The 20,414-nt window shown below is 44.0% G+C and overlaps 1 protein-coding gene across 1 annotated transcript in view; it reads left to right on the top strand.

Annotated features, from left to right (window-relative positions):
• Positions 1-20,414, top strand: part of LOC144030587 (nucleoprotein TPR-like) — a 52,135-nt gene that overhangs the window by 26,362 nt on the left and 5,359 nt on the right. The window contains exons 25-47 of the mRNA XM_077537025.1: positions 9,370-9,573; positions 9,677-9,852; positions 9,992-10,139; positions 10,280-10,417; positions 10,657-10,788; positions 11,396-11,526; positions 11,747-11,957; positions 12,029-12,160; positions 12,978-13,091; positions 13,313-13,396; positions 14,891-15,082; positions 15,295-15,333; positions 15,406-15,591; positions 15,735-15,846; positions 16,653-16,837; positions 16,989-17,059; positions 17,845-18,044; positions 18,155-18,346; positions 18,503-18,618; positions 19,260-19,331; positions 19,528-19,749; positions 19,832-20,036; positions 20,120-20,319. Coding sequence (XP_077393151.1) covers positions 9,370-9,573; positions 9,677-9,852; positions 9,992-10,139; positions 10,280-10,417; positions 10,657-10,788; positions 11,396-11,526; positions 11,747-11,957; positions 12,029-12,160; positions 12,978-13,091; positions 13,313-13,396; positions 14,891-15,082; positions 15,295-15,333; positions 15,406-15,591; positions 15,735-15,846; positions 16,653-16,837; positions 16,989-17,059; positions 17,845-18,044; positions 18,155-18,346; positions 18,503-18,618; positions 19,260-19,331; positions 19,528-19,749; positions 19,832-20,036; positions 20,120-20,319 — 3,462 coding nt within the window. The remainder of the gene's footprint in view (positions 1-9,369; positions 9,574-9,676; positions 9,853-9,991; positions 10,140-10,279; positions 10,418-10,656; positions 10,789-11,395; positions 11,527-11,746; positions 11,958-12,028; positions 12,161-12,977; positions 13,092-13,312; positions 13,397-14,890; positions 15,083-15,294; positions 15,334-15,405; positions 15,592-15,734; positions 15,847-16,652; positions 16,838-16,988; positions 17,060-17,844; positions 18,045-18,154; positions 18,347-18,502; positions 18,619-19,259; positions 19,332-19,527; positions 19,750-19,831; positions 20,037-20,119; positions 20,320-20,414) is intronic.

The following is a 20,414-nucleotide window of genomic DNA, read 5'->3' on the forward strand; positions in this document are numbered from 1 at the left end:
AAACTTAAACAGGTGGACATAACACAGGGCAGCAGCACACGGGCGGGGCAACACTACACGAGAAAAGTACAAGATACTATACCTCATGAAACGAAATGGAGCTAATGCTCCCGATTGTCGTGCCACTCTCGACCTTCCAATTGCCGTAGTACAACAACAAATGAGTAATGAGAGCGATGGATGAATTAACAAACTCATGGCGAAGGCACACATATGAATAGTGGGCTAAAAAATGGCTGGAGGAATTTATGGCTAAGATTGCACTGAAACGAAGGACTGTGGAACAAACACACACGAGGGGTATAGGGGCTGGCTAACTAAAAGACTGAAAGGGACGAAGGAGCAAACACAAACAGCCAAACCTCACACTGAAGGCAACCTGGTCCCTATACATGGTATGTACTGACGTCACGGGATGACGTATTGAGCATTTGCTTGCGTTGTCTCTGTCCAGTTTTTTAATTAAACTCTCTTTACGTTTAACTAACTCCCTCTGGAAGGGTAGACAGGACAGGCACGGCGGATACAACTCAACCGTTTATTCTATTATTTCGCACACGCACACATCAACGCACTCACACAATACCTCACATACGCGTTCGCTGTACTCGGCGTTAGCTAGTTAGTAGCAGTAGTAGGAGTGGTAGTGTTAGCAATAGTAGTAGTAGTTAGCAATAGTAGTGGTACTGTTAGCAATAGTAGCGGTAGTTAGCAATAGTAGCGGTAGTTAGCAATAGTAGCGGTAGGTCGCAAACCATCGAGGCGTCCCGGTCCTGACATTCAACACAAGCCAGCTCGACATAGATACCATATATAGAGTGCCCCGCCCACCCCATACACACAGGTGCAAGTCATCCATAATTAACTACGACCGGAACTGGGTACACAAATAAGATCATTTACATATATGTGGACACAAATTTATGCACTACATAATACTGTAAATTAAATTGGCACATCACTTTGAAACGGAAAATGTTTTACATTGCAGGAAAGTTCTACACCTCCCACTTGGTCTACTGATTTTACAATCTAAGTAGGCCACTATACCCATGCTCTCAAACATAAATAGGATGCACACACTTAAGTCTCGGGGTCCATAAACAACATCAATTGTTATCGTTAGCGTTGTGAATTTCCTTCACCGAAACACACCACCAAATGGTTGATGGTGGGGAGTCTTTATCCCGTACCGAAACACACCACCAGCTCTTGAAGGGGATGGTGGAGGGGAGTCTTTGTCCTATGCAAAGAACAGTGACAACATGCCACGTGGTGGGGATTATCCTTTTTACCGCAACACACCACGTGACAGGGTTCCATTGTACCGAAACACACCACGTGGTGGGGATCCTTTTACCGCAACACACCACGTGACAGGGATCCATTGTACCGAAACACACCACGTGGTGGGGATCCTTTTACCGCAACACACCACGTGGTGGGGATCCTTTTACCGCAACACACCACGTGGTGGGGATCCTTTTACCGCAACACACCATGTGGTGGGGATCCTTGTTCCTCTATCGGTAAAAGAACCACCAGTCTTCTGACATCCCTATGTAGGATGGTAGAGGGGCAGGTTTCCCTCACTTGGTCTCTCTTTAACTGCCCATCAGACACCGGGAAACTTTGACATGTTTTAACTCGTACATCACGGACGACACCATGTGTGTCAGGACAGACGTCCACAATCCGACCAAGTTTAAACTGACCCCTGATTGCATTTTGGTCAGCAATCCACACAAGGTCCCCCACCTCAACATTCCTCACAGGAGCATGCCATTTCTGGCAGATGAAGAGGCCAGGTCCAGCAAGCTGACTCCACCGCTTCCAAAATTTGTCGACCTCAATCTGAACTGCCCTGAGACGCACAACAGGATAGGAGGGGTATTCAAACCCACAGGTGTCTCCCTTGGATCTTGCCCGGCCGAGCAGAAGAGAATTGGGTGTGATGACTTCTACAGCTTCATCCTGTACTTGCATTCTGGCACCAATTGGTCTCTCGTTAGATAAGTTAGCAGCCAAATAAAGGAGTGTCTGGAATTCCAGAGTTGTGAGATTGCCTCCCTCACCAACACTGCCCAGTGCTTTTTTGAGTACACGTACTGATGCTTCGGCTGCCCCATTTCGATGGGGAGAGTCCGCTGGATGAAATTCCCATGACCAGTCAGTGCCCGCAACAGCTGCCTTCTTTTGAATTAAGTTCTTGTCAATGTTCATCAAGAATTCATAAAGTTCTTGTAACATCGGCCTAGCACCCACAAAGTTCGTCCCCTGATCAGACCAGAGCTTCCTTGGGTGACCCCTGAGGGCTGTAAATCGCAGGTAGGCTTTCATGAATCCTTCCGTGGATAAGTCCTCCACAACATCAGCATGTACAGCTCTTGAAGCCATACAACTATACACTACACCCCAGACCTTCATTCTGGTTCTGCGTTTCACAACATCTTTGACAATGTAAGGCCCAAACAGGTCAAGGGCGGTAAACTCAAAAGGTGCAGCAGGTTCAGTTCTCTCGACTGGAAGCTCGCTCATTATCTGCTTACACATTCTGGCTTTGGTCTTTCGGCAGTGCATACAGGAATTTATTACTTTTCTAGCAATTCTTGATCCCTGTACCACCCACGCTTTAGCTCTGGCTCGAAGAATTGTGCCTGCAACCCCCTCGTGATTAACCTCATGAGCTTCTCGTGTGAGTAGGGTGCTGACCCACGCTTTGTAGGGAATGAGGGGCACTCCAATTCTTTCCTGCGAAATAGTCTGTACTCTGCCATAGCACAGCAACAGACCCGAAACCTCATCCCTGCTGACAACGAGTCTATTTATTGTCGTTACAGGAAATGTAACTCCATTCTGGGCCGCCAAGCACAGGTCTTGAAATGCAACCTCAAGCTCTTGCACTTCTGGTGCCGCCTCCCACTTTATCGGCATGGAGGCTCCCCGAACGAGAGTTAACCACTTTTTCACAGCCCTGCGAAAGTAGCTGATCACCCCACAGAGTTTGGCAAGTGAACCATACTTTGTCGGGTCGACTTGGTCAACCAGCAGGGCTCCTCGCAGAGTCTCATTGCCTTTAGCCTTGGTCTCGGCCTTGTCAAGATCTGTCCCGTCTCCTGGGGGTTCCGGGGAATTATTACCATATCCAACGGCTGAGGAACCATCACAGGTTGCCTTGCTGGAGTTCAAGACATTTTTGGCCTGGGCCCTGGTGAGAACTGCTGAGAATGCCTTTCTCTGGAGCTTGCTCACTGCTTCTCTGGCATCAGTTACCACTTCTAAGGCAGACTTCATAGGCCACAGTTCAATCAGACTTGACAAGAACCCGGGCCCCTTTTGCCATACAGAGTTTTCATCCAATTGTCCAGGAGAGCATCCCCTTGTAATGAGATCAGCGATGTTAAGCTCACCTGGTATCCACCACCAGTCGGTCACAGGCCCAGCCTTCTGGATTTCTCCCACTCTGTTCGCGAAGAATGTCTGGAACCCGTAGCTCTCTCTCTGAATGGCCCCCAGTACAGTCTGACTGTCAACGAAGTGGTACCACTTTTCCACGTCCAACCGCCCATGCTTCAACATGTGCACTTTTAGGCGTGTAGCAAAGACCGCTCCACAGATCTCAGACTTGACGGCATCACCCTTCTGATCAAGGGGAGTTAATTTAGCCTTCGATTCCACCAGGCGTGTGACCACACCATCAGCTGTCACCCATCGCAAGTACAGCACAGCTCCATAGGATTCACAACTCCCATCGGAAAACGTGATCCCCCAAGGTTTACCTCTCCACCCAGGAGGTGTGAGGATTCTGTGGAACCTGATGCTGCTCAAGCGAGTGTACTCTTTGAACAGTTCGACTGCTTTCAGTCGGAGTTCGTCGGAAAGAGATTCATCCCATGTATCTTTTATAAGCTTGCCAGCCTCCTGGTAGGCCCTTCTCACGAGGATGACTCCTTTCTGTTTAGCAGGCGTCGCCAGACCTATTGGGTCATACAGTCCAGCGATTTGGCTCAGGAGCATGCGACGTGTCAGTGGATTTGGTGTGCTTTCCTCAACTTCATTTTCAGTAAGGTCGGTTTCAGTCCTAACCTTTTTCTTCCTTCTAGAGAAGTTAATGGCGGCCATCACAAAGAGTTTGTCTTCAAACACAAGGTAACCAACTCCTAGGGCTTTATTGTCTTCCGCCCCTAACTGGTTTGGCAACATCAGAGCCATTGGCTTTGAGCCTGCCCCGTCCAGCCTCCCACTTTGCTTGGACCGGACCCAGGGCTTGAGGTGGAAGCCTCCGGCCTCGAGTATCTTCTCCACCCCTCTGAGTATGCTGTCTAGGCATTGTGGGTCATTATGGGAGGTGAGGAGGTCATCCACGTAGGAATTTTCTTCGATGACTCGTCCCTCTTCCACCATGGTTGAGAACTGGGGCAACTTTGCAGTCTCCCGCATGGCTACCTGCGCGATGCACCCTGCAGGCTTGTCTCCCATGTTCACCCTTACGATAGCATAGTCCTCAATCTCATCTTTTGGTGAGTCTCTCCACAGAAACCTGTGGACATGGACCTCTTGCTCCTCCAACCATACGGAATTATACATTTTAGTAATGTCCCCGATGGCTGCATGTTCCCCTTCTCTGAACCTGAGAAGCACCGCCCTAATAGGATTGAGAACATCTGGGCCCTTGAGTAGAATGCTGTTCATGCTCACCCCTTCAAACTCTTGGCTACTGTTCCAGACTAGACGAACTGGTGTAGTCACTGAGTGGGGGTTTGGTGCGATCAGATGGCTCACCCACCATACAGCACCTTTCCAGCCATCCAAAACATCCTGCGTGAGCTTCACAGCAGCTCCTCTCCCCACCATGTCATGGACTTGCCTTGTGTAGGCCTCTTTCCACATGGGGTCTTTCAAAAGCCGCTTCTCAGCTCTCAGGAATGCTGCCTCTACAGCCTTTCGGTTGTTAGGAAGTGAAGCTGGATCTTCTCTCCAAGGGTACTTTGCGTCCCAGTGTGGCTGGTTGCTGTGGGAGTCGCTTTCTCGGTAAGTCAGGCCTGCTCTTATTATTTCGAGCTCCTTCTCATCAGCTAGGGACATTTCTTTTCCTTCCGGTGGGCACTTTCCACAGCGACACCCTCCGCAGGCTGGATCACAGGCAGCACCTATGCTGTCCCATTTTAGCCACTCAAGGACTTCTTTAGTGCATGCCAATGTCTGAATTTGAATGCCTTCTTTTCCTTCGGAATGCTCTTCAACTTTGACTGCTACTGTCCTCATTGAATGAGCAAAGTGAGTCTTTGAACGCCATGCAGTCACTTTCACCTTCTCGAAGAGGTCTGGATGTGTACCGCTGACGGTTTTGCCAAGCGGGCCCTCCCAGAGCACCAGGTCACCGACTCTTTGGAGCCTCTGCGGCGCTAAACGACCTTCACGCGTGCTGATCAGCAGGTCGATGGTCCCAGGGCGGGCTAGTTCGCCTGGTTGAATTTCTGGGAAGAAACACTCCAGTTCCTTTGATGTGATCACTCGCTCCACTTTGGCGATGTCCTCCATGCCATAGCAGATCATCTCATGGAGTCTCAAAGTTCCTCGTGGAGTCAACACCTTAATTGTCACAAGATACCTTCTTGTATGAACTTTCACCTTCATTTTGCCAACACCATACACAACAAGCGAGACTGGTTCACCAGTTAGTCCAAGTCTTTCTGCAGCTTGATGCGTGATGTAGTTGGTGTCTGATGCGAGATCCACCAAAGCTCCAAGACTGTCTCCTCTTTTCGCTGTGACAGGTACAAGCATCATGAGGACTGGGTACTCCCCCAGGCCACTTTGCTCTATCAGGTCCCTGCTGGAACATACTTGTGACGATGCTTTGTTTGTACACGCTCTGCGGACAGCTTCAAGTTGATGAGGAGTTAGTCCTAACCCAGCAAACACTGCTTCTTGTTCCGCTGTTGGACCACGCAGCCCTTGCTTTTCCTCCACTTTGTCCTCCCTTTTGGCAGCATCCTTCTTCATTGGAGTTTTTGGGCAAAGGAAATAGTGGTGGTCAGCTGGAACGTCACCTCGCTTACATTCCTCCTTGTGGCAGAGAAACTTTGAAGCGCAGGTGCCGTCTACCCCATGGACGTCAAGGCACTTTGTACATGCTCTTGCCTTTTTAACAAAAGTTTTCTTTACTGATAAGGTGGCCTTCTTGAAGGTTTTGCAACGGAATAGTTTCCCTCCGTGTTCTCCATCACCACACACAACACAAGGTGTCACTTGTGAGGGTCTTTTAATGTCACTTACTGCCGTCTTCGTGTAAGACTTCCTTCTGCTGCCAAACTTCTGGTGACTTGGACTCTCAGAAGTGTAAGCAGACCACGGCTTGCTAGGCAGTAACTGTTCTAACCTAACCAGTAATGACTTTTGGTCCTTCAAGAACAGCAGGAGCCTGTCAAACCGGTTACTAGGTTGGATATTATTACTTGGGTTATTAACACACATTAGCCACTCTCTTTTCATGACATCAGGGAGTTTGCCCTATACAGATCGAATCACCAACTGATTCCGTATAGCATCCACACACCCTAGATCAGTGAGGTCCAATGCTGCCCTTTCAACTGCTAGGATCAACTCTAGGGTCTCTCGTGGTTGGTAACCCTTTAAAGCAGGTCGGGATTGTAGCTCTAGTACTATTTCCTCCGCTGTTTGTCCTTTATCACCATACCGATTTTCTAGCTCCCTGAAGATGTCACTTGCCTCGCGGCAACGCATCAGCCTCAGTTCAGCTTTCACAGCTTCATCTATGCTGTCCAGCAAATGAAGTTTCTTGCACTCTAGTGAACCCGTGGGCTCCGCTTGAGCTTGGATACTCTCCCACTCAGCCTTCCAATGCCAGTAGTCCCTCCTACACCCAGAGAACTTAGGCAGACTTATGGGTGTGAGCCTTATTTTTGGACGAGCCCATCGAATGTTGCTCACCCCGTCGGTGTATGCACCAATATTACTGTATGGCAAGCTACTGCGCCCCATACTGAGACTGGCGGGCACAGTAGAAACACTTGGTTGGTGAGGCGCACTGGCAAAATTTGGAGGTGGAACATGGCCTGCATTAAGTCCAAAGTCAAACTGCTGTGACTGCAAGCGAGAGTGCATTGTCGTGGGCACACCCCTACTCGTGGGTTGACTACTCAAGGTGGCAGCTTGAGCAAAGTCTGTCAGAGTGCCCACTCTACTAGCAGGAATGGAGGGAGAACTTGTGACATGCTCCACCTGCTCAGCTCCCCATCTGTCAACAGGTGGGATGGGAGCAGTGGACTCAGTACCAACCGGTTGCGTGACAGCGGCAGTTGTTGCTTCACCACCATCCCCATTAACAGTGTCCCTTGTTTTGCCTCCTTTCATGTGTTCATCCTCCTGCCGACATGTCCACTCATCCATTAATTGCTCTTTATCCTCTTTTAAAGATAGGAAAAGCAGCCATTTTTCCTTTCCATACGGCCGAAAATCTCTCCAACTATACAGAAGGTTTTGGAGTTCTTGGAGTCTTCTTTCTAATTTACCACTTTCAACCATTTGTTGTAAAGGTGGCCCTCCTGCATTTCGCACAAATGTTTTAACTTGATCTAAAATTGTCCTGATTTGACTCACAACACTATCTCCATCTGGCTCGACATATTTAAACCACAACATCTCAAGAACCATGTTCTCAACTTCACGAAATTTTTGTTCACTTGAATCCCTCCTAGCCAGAGCGTCTTGGGACTCATTGTTGTCATCTAATTGGTCTAACTGTCCCAGTGCATCAATATAATCATTATTGGCATCCAGGAGTTTATAATAATCATCCTTCACCGTCCTTAGCTCCTCTGCCAAATCAACTTCTCGTAGATGGCCAGCACTAACATGAAGACGATTTATTCGTGTTGTGAAGCTACGTTGCACATTTGAGCGCCTCTGCTTCAATCCCTCGATATCGAGCCGGTCGTCAGCCATTGTTACCTCCGTCAGGTAACCACAGTCACAAGAGTCACTTTTAGCAGCACAAAAATAGCTCAAAGACTTGAACTGCCCCCAACACGTCACAGCCACTGCCGCTGTGTATTATGAATGGCAGCTTATGAATGACAGCTTGATCACAGTCTCCGGTAGCTCACGCTAGCTTTGTGTAGATTAGCTTTAGCTTCGCCGTCCAGGAACACACGCTTTATACACGGAAGCTTCCCTACCTTCTGCACAACCTCACTCACGGTTGTGGAGACTCCTCAGCACACAAACGGTCCCGTTAGCTCCAGGCTTCGGCTTTCCGTCGTTGTATTTACGTGGATGCCGCGCTCCCTCTTCGGCGGCTCCCCACAATCTCGTCGGCTCTCTCACTCGACGACTTTCGATGTCCGCTCGGCGTCCGTGTGCTCTTCCACGCGGCACCGATCGCGGTTTGCGACTGTCCAGTTTTTTAATTAAACTCTCTTTACGTTTAACTAACTCCCTCTGGAAGGGTAGACAGGACAGGCACGGCGGATACAACTCAACCGTTTATTCTATTATTTCGCACAGGCACACATCAACGCACTCACACAATACCTCACATACGCGTTCGCTGTACTCATCGTTAGCTAGTTAGTAGCAGTAGTAGGAGTGGTAGTGTTAGCAATAGTAGTAGTAGTTAGCAATAGTAGTGGTACTGTTAGCAATAGTAGCGGTAGTTAGCAATAGTAGCGGTAGTTAGCAATAGTAGCGGTAGGTCGCAAACCGTCGAGGCGTCCCGGTCCTGACATTCAACACAAGCCAGCTCGACATAGATACCATATATAGAGTGCCCCGCCCACCCCATACACACAGGTGCAAGTCATCCATAATTAACTACGACCGGAACTGGGTACACAAATAAGATCATTTACATATATGTGGACACAAATTTATGCACTACATAATACTGTAAATTAAATTGGCACATCACTTTGAAACGGAAAATGTTTTACATTGCAGGAAAGTTCTACAGTCTCTCTGGATGCAATTTTTTTTTGCCACAACATTTTGACCCACCAAATGCCTGCCGGGTCGATAGGTGGGGGTCAGTGTCGTCATGTGAATACTCTTTATAACCATGGTGGCACACCTGAAGCCATTGTGGCAATCAGTGCTCCTCCTTTGTCCTGATTGGTGGACCGAGTCGAGGACATAGGCCACAATGGAGTGGAGTGCTCACACAGTCCATCAACAAAAACAAATAAACGGCCACGAACTTCGTGGACCGTAACAGCTTCCTTTTTTCTTTTTTTTCCTTTTTTTTTTTTCTCTCCTTTCCCTTCTCTTAAACTAAGTAGACTTGTTAATTGTGTACAGCTGCCGTTGTGCTGGTTTTACTAATGCAAGATTGTTTCTTTTCTATCTTAGACTAAGCAAGCTGGTGAAGCTCAAGCGAAATACGAGCGAGAACTGATGCTTCATGCTGCAGATGTGGAAGTCCTTAAGGAGTTAAAGAAAGCATCGCAACAAGAAGCAGCACAGAAGAGAGAGCTGGAGGAGCAACTGAACAAGTCCAATTCACTCTTACTGGAAAAAACAGCAGGCTGGACTACTTTGGAGAAGCAGCTAAAGGTGGGAGGAATAACTTTGGAACTTTTACACAGAAACTGCCATTAAATATCATTCATTAAAGTGTTCTTGTATCACTCATTGGTATTTACTTTGCTATCCTCAGGATGAATCGGCTCGTCATAGTCGGCGCTGCGAAGAGCTGGGAAAACAGAACGCTCTCCTGCACGAACAGATGGATGAAATGGCTGCAAAGAGTCGTCAACAGCAACCACAGCAACAGCTTGACCTGTCGTTCAATGAGGAAGGGAAGACGCTGGAGCAGATACAAGAAATACTCAGGTATGTTAGTGTAAGTGTAACAGACACTTCAAATGATGGTTGAGGAAGAGTTAAAAGTTAGCATTTCTCTTGAGTGAGTCAGATGTTAATTTTGTTTAGTAGCGACCAACTGAATTTGAAAAATCAATGCATCATGTAGGTTTGTGCGGAAAGAGAAGGAAATTGCGGTGGCTCAAGGTGAAGCTTCTGAGGGAGAAGCTCTCCGCTATAAACAACGAGTGGAACACCAAAACCGGGAACTTAAGGAGCTTCAGGAAGCTCTGAATGCTGAAAGAGAGAGGCTGCAGGTAGGAAATGAATTCATGGATCATAACAAACATCTAATTTATGATAAAAACAACCAATTAGTTTGGAAATTTCCGAAAATTGTCCGTGAGAATTGTGGGCTATTAAATAGACACAAACACAGATTTTGTCATGCTCTCAGACCACAGTGAAGACACTGGCTCATAAAGAAGCTCAACTGAAGAACATGGGGAATATCAGCACTCTCCAAGAGACCAACAAGATGCTGAAAACGGAGAGAGAGAAATTGGAACAGGAGCTGCAGCAAACACAGGCAAAAGTAAGAGGATCTTCTGGGTACCAATTTTTTCATGTATATTTCGATATTATGTAACAAATTTAGTGTAAAATTTATGCCACGTTTGCGCTCTTTCTTTCTCTCTCTCTCTCTCTCTCTCTCTCTCTCTCTCTCTCTCTCTCAATCTCAATCTCAATCTCAAGAATTGGTGAGTTAAGAATGGGTGTCTTAATTTCTATTCAGCTACATTGTCACACCCCCTTTTTTCTATTGTCAATCAGTTGAAGAAGCTGGAGTCCAACATTAGCCCACTACATGAGTCATTGGCTCATCTTTCTGACAGAAATGGCTCCCTGCAGGCTGATAAAAAGTTTTTAGAAGACGACGTTAAACACTTGAAAGCCAAAGTACAGGTGGGTTTTTAATACAGTAAAATGACTAACTTTATCCTATAGAGTAAACTTGTGTTCTGCATTATTTCTGATCCGTCTCTTGAAGTACTCACACGTTGATTTGGTGTGAAATCTGGGCTGATTAATGAAACACAAAGCTCATATTTACAGAAAAACATGATTTTCTGTTTAATAGTAACCGGTACACGGATTGATTGGACCTGTCTGCCATGTAATGGATGAGAATGTAATTTTTCTTCCTATTACCGTTTTCCTATAATAGATAGATGAACAAATATATATTTATAATTTAATAAATAATAATTTTCTCTCAAATTAAGTGAATTTGGATCATTTTTCATCGCACCACTGATCTTCTTTCACTGCACACTTGCGTGCCACCGCACCTTGGTTCGGCATCACTGTGGTAGAGAGGTTATTACGTACAACGCAGCATTCTGGTCTCACTCAATCTCTACCCTGCTGTCTTCCATGCCTTTTTATTGCCCTTAGGATAAATAAAGTGATTGATTACTTTTGATCCATGGTAGTTGAGCCTCTATTCCTTATGGTGTTGCACATAACTTTGTACATTAAATCTGCATTTTCGATCCCTCCATTTCCACAGCAACTTGTTAACCAACAGAAAGATGGTGATGCTCAAGAAAAGCAAAAACTCACTGCTGAGAGAGAAGCACAGCAGAGACGTATCTCCCAACTTGTTGAAGAGACAGTCAAGCTGAAGACTGAGCTAGCCAGGTAAAAACAAACAATAACACGCTAAGATGTGCGTCACCATCCACTAATATATCATTCAGTGAACATTTACTACATGCCGACAAAATTAGGTGAACCAAGTTGCATATACCGTGTTGTTAATATTTTTCCAATTCAATTATGTGCTGTGGAACTTAGTTTGTTAAGAAAAAAGAAAAATAAGTATTGCGCATGCCCGAAATTTCATCCGATGTCATGCCAGATCCAGCACCAGCACTAACTCAGCCCAGTCTCAGGTGAAAAGCCTTAGAGAGTCTGTGACCCGCCTATCAGCAGAAAGAGACGCTCTGAAGAAACAACTAGGAACAAAAAACAATGATATTCTAGAGAAGAACAACACCATCACACAAGTTAAAAAGATTGGACGCCGCTACAAGACCCAGTATGAAGCGCTAAAAGCCCAGCATGATAAGGTTGGTCTGCAGTTTGTAGCACTGGTTATCATGTTTTAAAGTGCTGTGTTAAGACCTTCTATGTTTTCTAGCTGGTGGGGGAAACTGCAGCTAAAACACAAGGTGAAACAAGTCAGGTGGAGCAGCAGGAACTTGCTAAAAGCCAAGAGGAGATGAACAAAGTTAAAGAGGAGCTGACAACATTGAAAGAGGCAATGCAGAAAGTAAGCAGCATTTTTAACCCCTACAAACACACAGCACTGTACAGTCGGTACAGTCGGAAGATATACAGTAGATTTAAGAAAACTGTTTACGTGAGGGATATTGTTACCTAGGCACTTTGTCAGACAAGCTGCAACACCATGATTTAATAGTTCCCAAGGGTTAGGATTCGATTGGCTTTTGTGTGCATGTCATTAAAATGCAAATATGATGATTTCATTAACGGTAAGTTCAACTGCCCTGTACAAATTCATCTGTCCTGGTTTTCTTATTTTTATCTCCAGCCGTTTGCTGAAAAACTCACATATTGTCAGTTCTTTTGCTCTTTCTGAAACAACTAGATACCACAAAGGTGCGCCAAAGCCCCTTAGAATAAGAAAGTAGTACTTTGTGTTAACAAGGAACTTGTGATACATGTCGACAAACTTTGTATATTGAGGAGAAGCTAAGTCAAGCCTGGGTTGTTTGCTACATGTGTACAAGCGCCCTTGAAATACTTTTTTTTTTTTTTTTTTTCCTTCAGATCAAAACATCTGTAAGCCTTGATTTGTGACTTAATGATGTAAAATGAGTACGAATTGACTGGTTTGGAATCAGAGTTTGTGGAATATTTACAGGTTGAATCATGAATATAAGCACATTTTTGAGGCACCTTCAACTATCTTTTTTTTCTTCTTCTTTTCTATTTATGACTGGGCTTCACTGAATATGGTGGGGAATTTCTCTCGAATACATAAACCAGCTGTTACAGCTAATCTTTTAATATAGTGATGAAGCTGGAGTGTGGCGGTGCCAGTAAAATTGATTTACTTTCTCCAGGCCAAAAACTCTGAGCAGGAGCTTCAGAATGCCCAGAATGAAAACCAGCAGACCAAGGAAAAGTTACAGGAGATCCAAAATCAATTGACACTGAACCAGAATCAGCTAACACAGGTACTGTAACCACAAGTTTATTTTTGGTCTGAGCAGGAGGTGCAATCTGTCTTTCAGAAAAGTACAGAGGGTGTGTATTTTTTGTTTAACATATTTGCATAGTTTTCTGTCAAAGTGGGTGAGATCCAAATCAGTCCCCAAACCCACCAAATGCACCTTTTTAGTCTTTGACATTTGAGAAATAGCCTTAACTATTTACATTTTTATTTGTGTTTCTGTAGGTTCAAGCCCAGTTGTCCCAGACACAGACACAATTGCAGCAGAGTCAGAAAGAGCTTCAACAAGCTAAAACACACACACAGCAGGTAAGCAGTGCTGAACTAGAGCACCGGCCGTCATGTTTCCTCAAAAAAAAACATGGTGGTGGTGGTGTGTTTTTTTTTTTTTTTTTTTTTTTTTTTTTTTTTTTTTGTAATCACAATTGAAATGATTCCAGCTGAAGAGTCCTCCTCTGGCCACCTATTCACGAGTGAGGTGATCTATTCTGTCCTGCTGTTTACATGCGTCACTACTGTACCTTAATTAGAACAGATGTTTTACAACCAATTGACGTGTAGATCGATATAAAAATCACGTTACTTGTCAAGATAGGGTTCATTCGTTTATTTAGCACAGTGGTTGGGATTGGTTTAACACGTAGCTTTCTAAAAACAGGTTACAACTAGTTTAGAATAGGACTGCACAATTTTGGAAAAAAACCTACGGTACGGTAATTGCAATTTTTCAGACCAATATTGCGATTGCGATTCGATTAGCGAATTTTGTATTTTACACATAAAAATGCATGAAAACACTACAATTGTGAGTCAGTTTTGTTTCAATAGTAATTTGATCAATATTTTAACAATGCAACACTATAATGTCACTATTTGATTAAAAGTAAGAGGCGGAGACGTCCTATTCTGGTTTAGTTTAGTTTAGTTTATTCATTTTTTCCTTTCGGACCCATTACAGTTTACAAATTTACACATTACAGTTTACTGGTGAATATGCTAAGGGGGGAGCTTTGACCCACATTATGCTTCTAAACCAAATTTGCCAAAAAAAACAATACATTGAGGCTCAGGCTATGGTGAGATTATAATATAGTTACATCTCCAGAATAATAACACAGGATGGGAAATAACACCCCAATTATTTTTTTTGTACCATCATTACATTCAAACAAGAGAACTATGAATGTAAACAATCTTCAAATATCAATATCAAGTGTTAACATTTAAAGAGGTAAAGATTGCACAATATTATGCACTTATATCAAGTAAACAAACCTTTAAAACGCAATACTTATGACAAAACTCTTGTATTAACAGTGCAAAACTGAGGCCTGTCCTTTCATTGTGTGCATAAGGCTTTTGAAGCCTTCCCGTGACAGGGGGGGGGGGGGGGGGAGAAACTAAAATCCGCACTGTTTTGCGATTAGGTTATTACACTTGGTCAAACATCGATGTCGGTTAGATTTAGATTAATCGCGCAGTTTAGAACATGTTCTTGCATCGCAGACAAACTCTGGTAGGTGCTGCCATTTTCAAGCGTCCTGATCGTACACGTTCTTGCGCTTCCGATCAAACTGTTTTCATGATGTTTGTTTGGAATGGCAAAATGAATACACCGTACCAGCTTTGTGAAGCCGGATGAAATTCCATTAGGTTTCAGCCTTTTTATTCCAATTTGTGTTTATTTGCAGCAGTTTCATTCTAATCGGAATGCAAGGCGCCATGTAAACCTGGCTAATGTTCCTGAGAGTATCCGAATACGAATCAACAATCATCATCCTGAACTATCTGTTTAAATTACAGATACAGAACCAACTGAAATCATCACAGTGTCAGGCTCAGGCCCGTCAAAACCAGATTCAACTAATGCAGAAGGAGCTCCAGCTAGCTAAAGAGTCTCTACAGCAAAACCTTACCAATCAGAAAAAACTCCAGGAGACCCACCAACAGGAGATTAACAATCTTAAAACCACTTTGAGCCAAACAGAGAGTCAGGTGAGTTTGTGCCCCTGATTTTTATTGTCTGCTATCACAGTGGTCCCAAACCAGTATTTAGTTCTGGGCCGCACAGATATGTATTAATAATAATAATAATTAATAATTAATAATTAATAATAATAATAATAATAATAATAATAATAATAATAATAATAATAATAATAATAATAATAATAATAATAGTGCCACATTTTGGATCTGCTTCATAGGTGTCTGAGCTCCAAGGCCAGGTGGACACTCTGCATACGGTAAGGAATATTCTAAACATTTTCCTGTACATAAAATGTAGAACATAATCAGAAAATAATTCTGTTTGTCAGATGATGTCTTCTAAAGAAGCCGAAAATAAACACCTTCAAGAACAGCTCCAAGAAGTAAACCAAGCCAATGAAGCTCTCAGAGCTGCACAGATGAACCAGAATCTTTCTACCCAGGCCAGTGACGATAATGCTGCAACTGATGCAAATCAGCCATTGCATGAGGAGCTTGCAAAACTCAGACAGGAGGTACAGTTTTGACTGCAGTTTAAAGAGGTCAACTGAATCTTGACAAGGCAAATGCCCTTAATGATTGAGACCTAACTTTTTTTTTTAGAGTGCTAAGAATTTTAAAATAGTGTATTTAAAGTAACTGCAATACTTTCTACCAGCTGTCTGAGAGCAAGAACAAGGAGGAGCAGCTCAGACAGCAAATGACTGACAAAGAGGAGAAGACTAAGAAAGCCTTTGTGGGAGCCAAGACTAAAATCAACCAGCTGAATAGTAGGTTCCACACATGACTGTATACTCAAACATAATATCCTAAGTTATAATGCAAACTTTTTGTTAAAGGGGCTGTCTGCCGGATTCACTCAGGAAAATGCACTTTTTAAATACAGGATGTACACACTTTAACTTTCTCTCAGTCTACACATCTGTGTTTTTGTTAATCTTTTGTGGTAATTTCGCCCTAAACCCCCACCTCCCCAGCCTGTATTTCGCCATTTTGTGTTTGTCTTGTAAACAGTGGGACGTTTCAGTGGAAAGACAGTGTTTACATCACTCCAGCCAATCGCAGAGCAGGGGGTGGCGAGTCGCAAACAGGTCCGGGCAAACGTGTCAGCTGCGTGACGTCACTCCCGCGGCAATTTGAAAGCACGCACGGATTTTATTTTTTCCACTCACTCATTCACACACGTAAGCTGCTGTGAGTGAGTGAGTGAGTGAGTGAGTGGAAAAAAAAGAAAATCCGTGCGTGCTTTCAAATTGCCGCGGGAATGACGTCACGCAGCTGACACGTTCGCCCGGCCCCGTTTGCGACACGCCACCCCCCGCTCTGCGATTGGCTGGAGTGATGTAAACACTGTCTTTCCACTGAAACGTCCCACTGTTTAGAAGACAAACACAAAATGGCGAAATACAGGCTGGGGAGGTGGGGGTTTAGGACGAAATTACCACTAAAGATTAACCAAAACATAGATGTGTAGACTGATAGAAAGTTAAAGTGTGTACATCCTGTATTTAAAAAGTGCTTTTTCCTGAGTGAATCCGGCAGACAGCCCCTTTAACTGATGGTGCTTTTTATTCAGCTGCAAAAGCGAATCTGAGCAAGGAGGTGGAAGACCTCAAGCATAGTAAGGAGGAACTCGAGGTCAGGATGAATGCCTTGAAATCACAGTATGAAGGAAGGCTTCTTCGGCTTGACCGGGAACTGAGGGAGACTCAAACTCATGTTGAGCCCAGAGAGGAAACTCAGGACCAGAGTGGGTCTAAGGTGACAGTCTTATTAATTGGAGTATTCCAACCTGAAAGTATCACATACAGTGCATGGATGTGTCCTTGTTGTTTAAATGCTTCAAAATACCCATAGCTACATAAGCTTCATCCACAATTGATTTGCCATTTAAAGTTGTTTCTGTACTTAGGTGGGTGATCAGAGCAGATCTGTAGACCAAAGACAAATCTCTCTGAAAAGTCCAGCCCAGGACAGGAGCAGGTCTGTGACTCCCAGATTTATGCCACAGCAGAAACTAGCATTTTTTATTTGTTTCTTTGTTTTTGTTTTGTTTTGTTTTTTTCAGCTTGTCAAATATTACTTGTATAACTTCTAGAGTCAAAGTCAGAGATCCTCATCCTCGGATTTGTTCGTACAGTGTTTCTAAGCATATTATTACAAATAATTTAAAAGAAAATATTCGCGTAGTCAAACTGTTCAATAAAGTCTTGATCGACTTCAACAGGCAATATTTTAATGGCAATTCAGGCATTAAAAAATCAGGAGACTACTGTAATATTAATGCATTAAATAATAAACACACTCATGATAAGTATGTATAAAAGGTCACACATGCACCTCAAACCTCATTTTTGAAAAGATTACATGTGCCTCAAGTATGAAGGTTAACCACAGTAAAACGTTAACTCAGTGTTTCTTGGGGTAAAAAGGGACAATAGTAGATTGGCTGCTCGCTCTCAGTCCTGTTGTATGGACTTTACGTCTGTGCAGCATTACAATCTTTACCATGACCATGTAACATGTCATTACCATTACCAGTCAATTCCTGGCTCATGGTGACATTTTTTTTTTTTTTTAAAGCTTTTTCAATCTGCACTGCTTCCGTAATGAATGTACTACTACTTTAAGTGAATCCTTTGATGCTAGCTGAACTGTACAGCAACTTTAGGACTTTTGAATTTTCAGGTATTGATTTATAATAAAAATAAATTGACAGTTAAATGTCTTCTAATACCTTTGAATAACATTCATTATTTATCTAACAGCTCAAGCCTGTCTGAACCACCTACTGCCAATATCCGCCCCACGCCAAGTACCCCGTCTCCTAGCAACAAACCGAGCCCTTCCCCTGGCAGCAAGTCAACACCCCGTGCCAGCATCCGACCTATGGTTACCCCAGCAACTGTCCCCATGCCAACACCTACTGCCACTGTAATGCCAACCACACAGACTGAGAGCCAAGAGGGTAAGGGAAAAAAATAGACATTTCTGATAGCTGACATAATAACTACACCAAAGTACAAGTGGAAGTGAGAGTGGTCAAGCCTAAAGTATTCTCAATGGTTGTGTTTGTAGTGTTGATGAGTGCAGGAGCCGCTGCCCACACTGTCATCTCCAATCTTAACACACCCGCATCCATCACACAACCAACCAGCACGCAGGCTACAGCATTTGTCCAGCCCACTCAGCAGCAAGCCACTTCTCAGGATGTAGGCAGCAGTATAGATACAGAGCGACCATCTACGTCTTCTGCTGTCATTGGAGCATGTAAGCAGCAGTGTGGTATCTTTTAAGCATTAAGTACATTGTCCTTCAAACTGTACATCTGCAAACCGTGACACCGTTGTACCATCTTATGAAAGCGCAGCAATTGTTGTATAAAACCTCCAGGTTGGTGTGAAATGAAATTCTGCTTGATTTCAGCGAGTTCAAAACGAAGTAGAGAGGATGATATCGAGGAAGACGAGATCAGACCAGAGAGTTCTCACGCCCCTTCAACCGCCAAAAAGCTCCGACTGAGACAAACTATTGTCCTCCAGGTACATGTAAAAATACATGCCTTCGAATTTCCTCCCTTAGTTTCTTTGGCATACTTTCATGTACAAATGTCAGTAAGTTGCATTAGAAGTATGATAGTCATGGGTAAATGTTTTGGCATTGTCTCAGATTTTGTCTTCAACCAGCATTTGTGTTTCAGATTTCATTTCTATGATTTTAATTGAAATGCCAACATTTCTCGCCTTTGGTTCTATTCTGGTTTTATATGCTCCAATTAAGGAACTAAGTTGATTCATCAGCATTTATTAATTACCTGCTCAGGAAACTTAAAGCAACCAATTAGATGAGAAAAATCAAGACAGGTTTAAAATGACAATAATTGTATTGTCGTTAGAGATACTTTTAAGTCACTTGTTCTGAAAGCAAGTAGGTATGCTGGCACAAAATTTCTTTTTTTTTTTCTTTTTTTTTGCATTCTTTCCATTCAGTGTAACCGAGATATACTGTTACTACTGTATAATCTTGTGATTTAAGTTTTACATTCACTATAACGACCAGGTACATCGGAGGAAAAATTGACACTACCTTAATGAGATGGAACTAAAAATAACTCAAACCAAGTCTGTTGCACATATTTTTGTGTAGTTTTAATTTATTCACTGTAATTACAATTATGTTACAGATGGAAGGTGATGAGGAGATAGAAGATCTAAGGGATGAAGGTGAAAGACAAGATTCACCTGACAATAGTCAGGTCAGTTGAATGTGTTTTTCAATAAAGAATTCTGTGTAAGGCAATAACATTTATGGGGAGATCCCAAACTGAGTTCCCAAACGCTTCAAATTTGATGCTATTGAATGTTTAAATTTGCTTTTGTGGTTTATTTGACATGATGTGGTATCACAATGTTTGCAAATTGCAATACATCACTTTGATATTTGGTGTGCAGGAGCTTCCAGAAGATTTTCCTGTTATCCCCGAAGATGACGACATAGAGGAAGAAGGCATGTCCCAGTCGGTCCCTTCGGATCGGGCATCCCCTCAGGAGTCGGGCCAGACTCGTGAAGTTATTGTTATCGACACAGACAGCGAAAGCCGTGAGAGCAGAGGAGAGAAACCGGAGACCACAGGTGCAGAAGAGGAAGAGGGAGAAGAAGATGAAGAAGAGGAGGTGGTGCACCCCCTTTTTTCTTCTTGGCAAAACATCTAGATCTTATGGGCTGTCTGCTCTTAACGCACTACTTTACATTTAGTATAAGGTGGAGGTGGCAGAGGAGGAGGTTGAAGATGATGACGAGGAGGATGATGATGGTGATGATGCAAATAACCTTGCTATGAAGGACGGAGAGGAGAGCAATGAGGAAGATGAGGATGCTGATGAGGAGGGACAGCAGCCATCAGTTCCCACCAGCGTGGAGGAGAATGAATCTCAGTGTCCCCCTGAGCCGTCTCACAGCAGTGAGCGACATCAAAAATATCTTTTAGCTTTTGGTCCTTATTTTTGTATCTCCTGATGTCTGTCTGTCTGTCTTCTTCTCCAGGTGAAGCCATCAGCAACACCGAGTCAGAAGCCCAAAGAGAGACCGTCCACATCCCCCCAACGTCCTCCCCATCCACGCCCTCCCCTTCTACTTCTTCACTTACACTCCGCCTACCCCAGCCCCGAAGGCCCCCGCACTCCCTCCCCCCACGACTGTACATCCAACCCCCAGCCTCAGAGCTAGGACCCCCCCACACACAGGTAAACGCATACCGGGTGTAAACAGAACTAACACGTGAACGTCCTCATCACAGAACAACCAAATGTCAGTTGTAAGAACACCACACATGGAGCGA

This window comes from Festucalex cinctus, chromosome 1 (assembly GCF_051991245.1).
Source record: "Festucalex cinctus isolate MCC-2025b chromosome 1, RoL_Fcin_1.0, whole genome shotgun sequence".
Taxonomy (NCBI): domain Eukaryota; kingdom Metazoa; phylum Chordata; class Actinopteri; order Syngnathiformes; family Syngnathidae; genus Festucalex; species Festucalex cinctus.